The 11,751-nt window shown below is 33.9% G+C and overlaps 1 protein-coding gene across 4 annotated transcripts; it reads right to left on the bottom strand.

Moving 5' to 3' along the window:
* LOC110683663 (lipid phosphate phosphatase gamma-like) lies at positions 1–11,409 on the bottom strand. 4 transcript variants are annotated; one of them, XR_002503646.1, is made up of 3 exons: positions 10,390–11,409; positions 4,318–4,430; positions 1–920 (listed from the first exon to the last, which is right to left on the bottom strand). XR_002503646.1 is itself a non-coding variant. In XM_021860056.1 (2 exons), the coding sequence occupies exon 1, from the start codon at positions 11,093–11,095 to the stop codon at positions 10,424–10,426; it is 672 nt and encodes a 223-aa protein (XP_021715748.1). In that variant the 5' UTR covers positions 11,096–11,409; the 3' UTR covers positions 2,607–4,430; positions 10,390–10,423. The 4 variants fall into 4 exon arrangements, 3 of the variants coding, with proteins under 3 accessions (XP_021715748.1, XP_021715750.1, XP_021715749.1); XM_021860056.1 differs by lacking the exon at positions 1–920 and having other exon boundaries at positions 2,607–4,430; XM_021860058.1 differs by lacking the exon at positions 1–920 and having other exon boundaries at positions 2,607–4,403.
* Positions 11,410–11,751: the final 342 nt, after the last annotated feature.

Raw genomic sequence — 11,751 nt, 5'->3', positions numbered from 1 at the left:
TCAATATAATCAAGTATAATCCAAAGTTGGGATTATTCTTCCAAAATTGATGAAAGTTGGGATTATTATTTCTAATTGCCGAATTCCAATCTCAAGATCCCCCAAACAATAATATAAACTTATAAACTAATAAGGTTCTTTAGACTACTTTAAACATATAAGATCCTTCCAGACAAAATAGTGAACATATATGTCCTTTCTAGACAAACTTTCCAATATAAATAGAACAAAGTCTAATATTCTACTTCTCCTACCTCTTAAATAATACCTCATTATTTTTTAATGTGTTGTGGTCATCTAGAAAAGAACTGTTTGTGATGACAAATTGATCATATTTGATTCATAATATTACATCAGGTTGCTTTATATAATATTGATTAAATATATAAATTAATTTTGGAATTCAACCATCAGTTTAAGATTTATCTGATAGAGTTGGTCTTCTAATACTATTTTCTCTTGTGAAGGTATCAATAAACTAGGAAACAATGTCTTCAACAGAACCAGTAGACCATGATGTAACTCAATTAACCGATGAAGAGAAAGCAACAATCAATGAGGTGATGAAGGTGGCGCAGACCTTGTTAGAAACCAACAACCAAGGCGCAATCGATATTCCACTTGCTACTGTTGCAGGTGCTATGAAAAAATCACAAAGTCGACCAATTATGCTTCATAAAATTCTTGATGGCTCTGGAGTTTTTGAAGTGAAGCCACCTACGATTCTACGAATGTTGGTGGGAGTAATGATACTGGTGCATTTATGCATAAGGCTCAGGGTTTTCCTCATGTTCCAATACCCGGCGGAGGCGGACCCGGCCCCGTGATCATATGTTGTAAGGCTGCAGTGATATATGGCACCTTTGATAACGATCTTCTTCAACTTGGATATCTCTTAGCTTGGTTCAAGTCTGAGAGTTCTGATGAACACAAAGTATCCTTTAACCATTTTTTTTTACTTGACACATATCTTCTATTAAGTTTGTTAAGATATAAGTTTTGCGACTAATTACTCTCAAATCATCAATATTTCCTCCGTTTTTTCAACTGTTACACTAACCAAATACAACTTTTTTTTATTTAGTGTTACACTTTTTTTTCTTGACAAACTTCCCCATTTTAATATTATACTATTACTTTCCTTCCCTGGTCCCTAATCAAACCTGATACTATTATTTTTCCTCAAATCTATTCTTACAATTTTTAATACATTATCTTCCCCACTTACAAATTTTTATATTATGATCAATTAATTAAGTTAAAATTATGTGTCGGTCATAGTGCAACACTTAAAAAACGGATGGAATAGATAAAAATTATAAAAAGATGATGTTACGATATATATTGTAAGATTTCATTAGGAATGATTCTAACAATTTCACACATTACATTTTGTTTAAGTAGAGCTTATAAAGAGTATCAAATGTCAAAATATTTAAATGAAATTTTTTTTTTTGACATTTGCTACCAGGAAAAACACCTCGATTCACATTTGCTATCGTTTTAATTTTTTTTTTACTTTGCTACCACCTAAATTAGGATTTTCGTTAAGTTTATTAAAAAAATAATAATAATAATAAAAACCAACCACCCTACTGCCACCCCTCCCCCTCCCCCCTGACGGCGGTCGGCGACCTTACCCCCACCCCCCCTTTTTCCCACCCACGAAGCCAACCCCCCTCCCTTTCCCCCAACCACAAAGCCAACCCCACCACCCACCGAAATCAGCCCCCCTCCCCGTTACCCCCATCGGAAACGACCCCCCTCCCCTTCCCCTACCCAAAAACCGACACCCCTAACCCTAAACCACCAGCCCAAAACCACCCTCAACAGGTTTTAGGGTTTCACTCATGGTGGTTTTGGGGTGGTGGTTTAGGGGTGGCCGAAAAGGGGAGGAGAAGGGGAGGGGTCGATTCCGGTGGAGGGGGGCTGAATTCGATGGGGGTTGGCTTCGATGGGTGGGGGAAAGGGAGGTGGGGGTTGGCTTCGTGGTGGGGGAAAAGGAGGGGGGTTAGCTTCGTGGGTGGGGGAAAGGGAGAGAGGGAGGGGTGGGGGAAAAGGGAGAGGGGGTGCAGTGGGGGTGGCTGGACGGTGGTTTGGCCCCTCTGACGGAAATTGTTAAGTAAGACATGGGTAGTAATTTCCAACAAACTCTGATTTCAGTGGTAGCAAAATAAAAAAAATAAAAAAATATTTAAAACGGTAACAAATGTGAATCGAGGCGTTTTTCCTAGTAGCAAATGTCAAAATTTCCAATTAAAAAAGTACGGCACAAATATTTTGCCAAATTTTGTTTCAAAACTTTACTTTTTATGTAATTCTGTTTTATATATGTTTTTTTTTTTAGCTACTTGGACCACATGACTGGTGCTTTTGCATCTGCTGAAATTATGCTTCTAGGCGACAACCTGGCCTTGCTTGGTGCAAGCTTTAATCGAGTGATCCTTCGTGAAACTACTTCCGAGCCTTGATTTTGAGACTGGCATTGGCATAAAATTATACATCTTATATCCTGTATTAATAGTCACGTTGATACTTAAATTTGAACGAAGAAGTATATGTGTATATGTATGTCATTTAAGTGATCTTCCTTCCTCTTTCTATTCTTTTTTTTTTTATAAAAAAAATTATTTTCTTTTTATGAATGTTTGCTTTATTTAACATCTAAATGGGCCTTTGGAACTTTTTTTATTCTGAATTTTCCATTTTGTAATTTCAAGCTATTATCATGTTTAAATAATGTATTTTGTAAGCTGTTCAATAAATTATGCCTCAATGGTTTTGTATTGTTTAAAGAAGAAAACGGTATATTTATGGTTCGTTTGGCATTATTGTGATTTTCTGTTTTTTGGTTAATTTTTTTTTAAATCATATGATATATGTCATATAATGAATAAAAAACTAGTCAAACTTATTGAGATTATGATTATTTTAAAAACTGACAACAGAAAAGTGAAAACATCTATTCTTGTTTCCTGTGTTTAGTTTTTGGTTTTCAAAAAACTGAAAACTAAAAATAATACCAAACAAACTTTTAGTTTTCCTTAACAATGTGTCCAATGTGGTATATTATACTTAAGTGTTTTTTAGTTCATGGATTAATAATCACTCATTTGCTTCACAAATCTATAAACTATTATTAAAACAAAACGTGCTAATATCATTAATTCCTTAAACTGTCTTACGTGTCAAGCTCTCATTAAAAAATTTCCCTCCAAATTTACTTATGATATCATCCATTTATTTATTTTTTTTAATTTTTTTCCCTTTTTTATTTACTTGCTAGATTTTAGGATTAAGTAGGTTTAAAACTAAAAATACGAAAGTTGGCTTTGACATCAATATTGTTGTATACTCATTACTACTTTTGAACTTTTCAATATACAACAATATTAGATATTGATAGCTAATTATATACATTTTTTAAGCTTTCACTCTAAACATATATGAAACATTAGATGTATTTTGTCTAACCATCATTTTATAACATTTTATATAACATTGTAGTAAATATTATAATGCAACAATAAATAATAAACATATTTAAAAAAGGACTATGTACATGTTTTTTATTTAATATTTATATACCCTTTTTTATTATTATTTTTTAAAAAGTAAGCCAAGTTATTTTATCAACAACAAAATATATAAAAGAAATATGGAAAAATTACTTATCACTATCGTGCAACGCCCGGTTACTATACTAGTAGGGCTACAAATTCCCATATTTTTCCACACCCTTGACCCATAACCGAAACATTGCAACCTAAAAAGACTTTTTGACCTTAGGGGTCAAGGTTCAAAGTCTGTAGAGGAGATAAACTCAAGCCTATTAAGCCAATGTGTCATGCCAAAACATTGAGCTAACCTTATATCTCTCATTTTCCATGAGATGCCAACTTGAAACGATGGATTTGAAGCTAGAATGCAGTAAATTCCGTTTGGGGGGAAAAGTGATATGGCCTTCTTAGTTCTCTATGCTTAGCATGGTTTACTTTTTGACCTATCCTTGGATATCCTTGAGCATTTATAACTTTACTAGCATTGGTTTTTTTTTTTTTTTTTTTTAGGAAAAGCATTGGTTTCATTTAAAAGTCCTATTTGAGTTCTATTGTTTGTTTTTACTTTGGTTAGCTTGCCTTACTTTCATTGTAAGTGTTATGGGTTAAACTCTTAGGAAATCATTGAGTATGATCTTGCCTTGGTTAGCTGCCATATTGAATATCCTATAGTGTATTTATAACTTCCACTACACAAAAACAAAAACAGAAAATAAATATATTATCCAGTAGTATGATGGTGTTTATAGCCCCTCACCATCGCCGTACACGCAAAACTCCAGCCAGTTTCCAGCTTCACATTGCCAAATTAAGCATAATGCAACCTTCCATAATGTGGGTGTCCTAAAACCATTTAACCAAACAAATTACCTGGTACAGACGGCAAAATGCAGTTATTTAATACTCCCTCCGTTTTAATACATGTTCCATTTCTATTTTTTACACTATTCATTTGTCCTACTTTGACTAATGTTTGTGATTTATACATAAGAAAAAATATAGTCTTGTGGGTACTTGTTGGAATCATCTCAATGAATAGATTATTAATTTTCAATTGTTAGAATTTATACTTATTGATAATTAAAGATATTAGTGATCAAAGATTAGCATCGGCATGCGTGTCCAAGAGAAATGGAGCAAGTATTTAAAAACGGAGGGAGTACCAAGTATATAGTATTGTTTTGTTCTTTAAACAATATGATCTCTACATATGACTGAAGGCATAAACACTGTTATCACATATGACGGCATAAAAAAAAGGGCTGTCACATACTCTCACAAGACTGTTGCAAGAGAAAAGAAACTATCAACACCAATATTACGCACAACCAATACTCATCTACACCTCTGAAAACGGAACTGTTATAAACTTTACACTGAAAAGAATAGGTCAGCCACATTAGTCCATTCCTCATTGAAACAATCATGAAAGTTTTGAACTTCATTGCATATAAAAGGGACATCCTTCTGAATATGCAATGTGGGTGAACTTATCCATTCATCATCTAATATCCAAATTCACAGAGTCTAGATTCACATTACTATCTGAATTCTCAATGACAACTACAAGAAATTTAGGAAATCTTCACCCATCTTGGTTCCAAAATAATGCTTCTGTATGTAATATTATTTCACATTTGATCTACAGTTGATAACATGTCAATTCCTAAATTATTTTTTGTTTTTTCTATATACCATAACAGAACTGATGTAAACACGCTTAGAATATCAGATATAAATATTCTTGCAGCACATTTCAGAAAAACGCAAAATCAGTCACATGCTAGCAGATGAAACAAGAAAAAGTAAAAATAAAATAAAAAATTCAGCTTTAATGACTTTGGCAGGTTAATACATATTCAGTAAAACCATTCACACACATGTATCCTCTCCTCTCTGTCAGCCAGCGTTTTTCCCTTTCCTATTCCTTCTGCATGAATAATGTCTTCATTCACTCCACCGTCTCATAATAGTACTTTCAGCACCTTCCCACTTCATCCATTCCTATGCCCCTCCCTACGAACGCATGCACCACTCCCTCTATTCTCTATTTGCTTAGACCTAAAAGAGCTGGGCAGAGGAAGATGGAACAGGGGTTTTAAACCTCAAGAATATCAAAATGACCAAAACACGCATGGTCATATATACATATCAAAATATCGCATGGAATTGAGAAGACTTGTTTACGAAAACTAGCCACCACAACAAAAGTTATAAAAATATTTATATAAGAAAGGCAAGGCATGGAATAAACTCCAAATCTCCCCACATCCAATGCCTGCACTACAGCCTATGGCAGCAAGGCTGCAAATAAACAAGCACCACTGTTCACCTTGAAAGATTTTAAGTTTTTAACAGGGTTAAGTTGATTTTATTCATCAAAAATCGGAGCTGAAATTGAAGAAAATCTTTGTCTCCAAGGATACTGAGCGGATTGATTAGTGTTATGGAGATAACTTTGCAGAATTTCAAACAGAGATTAAAAACATTAAAGTTAAGGTGAAAGGAGCAAAGCAAGACATGACCAGGAAAAACTGACCAAATTGGGGAAAAAACAATAGAGGGTAAGTTGCAACTTAGCAAAGAGAATCTCTCAGGCGACAATTAGTAATAAAAATAGATATCTGGCGACATACTAGAAAATAAACACGGTTTCGGTGACCAGTAAAGGCAAAAAAATGGGCCTAAAACAAGTGTTTTTATCATTTGTCATTTTCTGTTAAGTGGCTAACATTGGTTTTGACAAGATGTTTGCACTTGTTCATGAATCATGATGAGAATTAGAATACAAAAAATTGATTCATTCTTTTTTTAATTTTTATTTATTTGATTTGTATCAATTCATCCGTGGCTTTATCTTATTCCCTTTGCTATAAAAATCAGGATATTTTAGAAAATAACACAACAAAAATTACACAAATTTGATTATAACACCACAAATTTTAAAACTTTTATTATAGCACATTAACACCGCCAAAACCCAAAAAATTGATTTCACCACCACTTAACTTTGCCATCCAAAAAACCGTTAGTGGGTCCCACATTTTACAAGTGTCAATTATTTATTGAGTTGAAAAAAATGAATATATATATATATATATATATATTTAAAAAGGAAAACCCTAAAATCTTAACCCAGCTACCACCGGTGTCGGTTCCCACCGCCGTCACCCCAACCCACCTAATCCCAGCCAACCACCCCCGACCAGATGAATCCAGCCTACCACCCTCTCAGCCAAACCGTACCCCAACCTCAGCCTCGATTTGGTTTCTTGGTACGAGTTTGGGTCAGTGAGGGTGAGAGGAGTAGACAGTTTGTGGGTTTGGGTATGGGTATGGGTGTGGGTTGGGATTTCGGCGGTTTGACGACAAATTTGGGTAGGGGAAAGGAGAGGAGTTTGGCGACGGTGGGGGGGGGGGTGATGTTGCTATTTCAGCACGTTTAGGTTGGGGATACGGCGGTTTGGCAATGGTGTGGGCTGGTTTAGGTTGGGGTTAAGGTAGGTTGACAACGTTTTCAGAGGTTCGTCAACAATTTGGCAGTTCGAGGGCTGGGTATGGGTGACAGCGATGGAAACCAGTGGGAAGGTGGCTGGGTTAGCATTTTAAGGTTTTTCATTTTTTTTAAAAAAAAAATTATTTTCTTCTTTTTAATTTTACTTTTTTTAAATTCAATAAATGATTAACACATGTACAGTGTGGGACCAACTTACGGTTTTTTAGATGGCAAAGTTAAGTGGTGGTGAAACAGTCTTTTTTTTTGGTGTTATAATCAAATTTTGGGTTTTTTTGTGGTGTTATATATTCTAAAATGTCCTAAAAATCATCTAGTATTAACTACTATGGCATAGCATTCAATTGTATAAAATCACATTAACAATTATACCTGATAGTATACTATGAAGCTACTCTTTGATGATCCCAAAATCCCTTAATTTGTTGATAGAAAATTTAAAAGATGATTTAACAATTCATCCAATGGTCCCTTTTCCTCACTAGTACTTCAACCATAAATTGAAAAGTGTGATAGAACTAATTTACAAAGCATTAGTTGGGTGATAAATTTTAGCCTAATAATAAGAAAATAGGTCAAAAAGGTGTGGTTAAATACTTAAATACGTTGATCCAAGAGGCCAATTTTCGTCAAAACTTTAAATAAAAGAGAAATGTTATCAATATGTAAAAATTATAACAAATTGATATTATGAAAGCATAAAGTAAAAAATAAAAAATAAAATAAAATAAATCACATATGATAATATTTTTCCTTAAATAATCATAAAAGTCAATCAATGTAAAAATGTAGAAGTCAAAGTGTTGCAATTATAGTGAAATGAAGTATCAAAAAAGAGAGCATGCTTGTATTGACACTCGTGGTAATTTGTAGTGAAAAACAAAAATAGGAGTATGCGGGTAGTTTGTACTTGGAGTGCTTACACTGATTAGTGCCATAAGAAAGTGCTTGTATTCTTCTTTGGCTGTTGCAAAATTATGCTGGTTCGGATCTTTAATTTGTTTCCTAATTATCACAATTTTTGGACAAAACTACCCAGTATATTTATATAAACTATCCAAAATACCCCACTTGTCTACAATATGCTGCCCCAATGATATTTTATTGAAATAAATATCATAAGTGCATTGATTCTTTCGAAATATTTGATTGAAATCTCACCTGTTACTTTATCTGACCGGTATCACTCTCAGTCTCTCTCTCCACATATTAAGCGTTATCTCTCCCTCTCTCAATGTATCTCCCTTGTTCTTCAATTTTCTCAAGGACCATAAAAAAAATGTGCTATCTCTCTTCAATTTCATGAAAATAAATAAATAAATAAATAAAATTAAATTAATAAAAAAATTAAAAAAAATAATAAAAAGCTTTGTGATTTTTGATTGATCAAGACCAATAAGCACCAACCCTCAAGAATTTTCTCAAATCTTTAAATCCTCACTAAATAATTCAATTCTCTCCTCATCCTTCAAGTTCTCTCTCATCAACAAAATCAAAGGAAGCAAGTTGAAATTAGAGGATTTTGATATTAGCGGATTATTAATGTTGAGAGCAGTGTAAGAGGATAAAGACATGTTAGAATTACACATTGTTTGGATTGAAGGAAATGGAAAGGAAGTAAGGAAAGGGAAATGGAGAGATGTAATATATTTTATTTGGATAATAAATTATGATGGAAGGGGATAGGAGGGGAGAGAAATGGAGGGATTATATCGAAAGAAATTGATCTCTCTAACAATAGAGATATTTGGAAATTCATCATTCTACCCTCCTCTCTCATTCCCTTCCCACTCCTTCCTCTCCCTCTCTTTCTTTTCTTTCCCTTTTCACTCACACCGTTAAGGAGTTAAGAAGATTCAATAACCAAACCACCACTTCCGCAACCAATTCCATTGTCCATTAATGACAATTCCGGCATCTAAAAGCGTGCAACTCTGTGCTTTCAAAAAGGTGTTTTTGATCTCTTGTTGCCATTTATTGAGGTATTGAAGTTTTAATTGAGTGTGATATTGACACATTTTGGGTTATTGGGAGGAAAAATCTAATTTAATTGATGGAGAAATGAAATCAAGAAAAAAGTATTAGAGAAGTTGACCAACTACTCTTTTTTTCTAGGTTTAAATTAGAAAATTGGGATTATTAAGTTGAGCAAAGTTGGGTTAGCTATAAAGTTTTCACAATTTTTTTTTATTTTATCGAAAAATTAATCTCATTAGTAACCCAAAATTTTAAAAAATTAATTGTGTTTACTTCATTTTTATTAGCTGAAACAATAAGCACATCCTTCCTTAAAACATGTGTATTTAACCAACTACCATGGTGTAAAAATACAACCACATTGTTTTGGTTGGGCCAAATTGTTAAGGATTTTTCTTACCAAAATCGTCCGATTTTGTGCATTGCTTTTTTAAAAACAACAAATCTTATCTGAATCAAATGTTCCAACCCCACCTCACGTCCCATTTTACTCAAAAGTTACTTGTTTCATAATATAGGCTTCAAGCCTCATATTGGTTTGTCTAACTATTCTAATAGCTTACAACTATTATAAAATTCCAAAAGGCTTTGAAATCAAATTCACATATTTCACGTCACAACAATCACGACATGATTTGCGATCAATGCAACATTTTCATTGCCGAGAAATCGTGATCATTAGTTCATTGCAACTGCGATTGCAACCAAAATCATATTCAAACCATGCATATACTGCTGCCTTATTTTTTCGGTGAAAGCAATTTGTACCAATAAAGTGCTTCATTTAATGCAATTTGGGAACATTACGACTCCCTCCATTCTCATTAATTCTCATGAAAAATGAGAAGTAAACAATATAAAATGATATGAAGGAAGTACAAACTTATATCAAGCTTTCCTTAAAACTCTTATTTTCTAAATCTCTTCTTAAATTTCAGCTCAATTACACAATTGATCTGCATGCTTTACATTTTTTCTGAAAAAATAACCTGATTCCTAGCACTGCTATTACTCCAAACAGAGATGCTGATTTGGTTTTTAGATTATAATTGCTGAATTTTTGGTATAAAAACCAACTAGATTAATTTGATTCGCCTGAGATAGAGAAAACTATCTTTACTTTAATCCTTAATCTTCAACTACCCCAGCCATAGAGTTTGGAAGATTCTATATTCGCGCAACATTACAAAAAATAGCACTTATTGAATAAGATGAATGCAATAACACCATAAAAAATTCTTCAACCCATATCATAGTGATATAGAACAAGATGCATAGTTAAGAATCATTTCAAAGCATAATCAACTCAACAAAAGCATAGAAAGAACAGCAACTCACCCTTTCCTCCCGGGGTTTTTGTGGAGCAGAAAAATCAGCTGCTTTTGTCAGTCATATTTTTCCTCGCGGCTCTTGCATTATCATACTCAAACTTCAACACATTGCATATATGTGAAGTATCCTTGATATAAAACGTCGTCCCAATGTAACTCTCCTCAATCAATGGAAAATAATGGAGTAAAACATTATTAACAACCCAATACCATGACCACGCAAGAACCGTCCCCAAAATTGCACCGGCGCTAACCTGTGCAATGGTATGATACCCCAAATAAACCCTTGAAAACATAGTTAACACTGCCATAAACCAAGCAATCACTTCCACAATCCACTTATTCTCATTCCCACCAAAAAAACCGGCTTTTCGATAACTCAACAGCGTAAAATACGTAGCGAAAAAGAACATGTATTGCGAATGGCTTGAAGGCCAACCATGGGATTCACATACTTCAAGCAATGCACAGGTTTCAGGGCGCGATTGTTGCACACATGATTTGATAGATTCACTGATAAATTGAGAAATAATCAAACCAACAGCAAAACACATACCCTGCAATTCACGGCGGAAGAAAAAATGAGCTACGAAACCTCCAAGACTGATGAAAACTGGCACCAGAGAAATCCAAGCAAGAAAATGCCCAATTTTATCTCCCCTAGGGTATCGAACATGGGTCAAAGTTACAGCCTTTAATGGCGAAGCCGACATTGTTGATCAAATTGAAATTCAATTTCTGGGAATTAGGGTTTGTGATCAATTTCAGTGAGCTGCAGAATTAGTGAAATTGGGGATCAATTGAGGAAGAAAAATAGGGGGATTGATTGAGAGAAAGAGAGCAAATTAGTGGGAATTTTGGGGTGATTGAATCGGTAGAAAATTCGATTGGATCTGAAAGCGGTGACTTTTTTGGAGAGTGATGCAATGTAAATATGTAATGGTAGCAAATTTCTAACGTGTCTGAAAGTGATTCTAGAAGGAAGTAACCATTTGTGATTGATGGTGGAATTGGCCTGAAAATGGAGCTTTTTCTTGATCTCTACGTACTTTTTTGGTCTCTACCAAATGGGTCCACTTGTATTATAATTGACACTTTTGTCATTAGTAGTTTGCTACTGATTTTAATGTCGATAATATACCAACAACCAAGTTAAGCCTAGATAGTACTCTTCTTTGATACCAACGAACTCTTAGATGGTATTTTCTTTGATACTATCGAACACCTTTTTAATACCAACGAAGCTATTTATCTATTAATATCAATTTTTGTTCGCTTGTTTCTTGATTAATGACTTTTAACAGTACTAGTTATCACAACTCTACTACTTATACATCAAAATAAATTATTTTAACAGTTTAACAGCCCA

Source organism: Chenopodium quinoa, unplaced genomic scaffold (assembly GCF_001683475.1).
Source record: "Chenopodium quinoa cultivar QQ74 unplaced genomic scaffold, ASM168347v1, whole genome shotgun sequence".
NCBI lineage: Eukaryota > Viridiplantae > Streptophyta > Magnoliopsida > Caryophyllales > Amaranthaceae > Chenopodium > Chenopodium quinoa.
This window is presented reverse-complemented; position numbering and strand designations above follow the sequence as displayed.

Coding starts and splice junctions, on each gene's coding strand:
- LOC110683663 (XM_021860056.1), bottom strand. CDS start 11,095: ATGTCGGCTTCGCCATTAAAGGCTGTAACTTTGACCCATGTTCGATAC.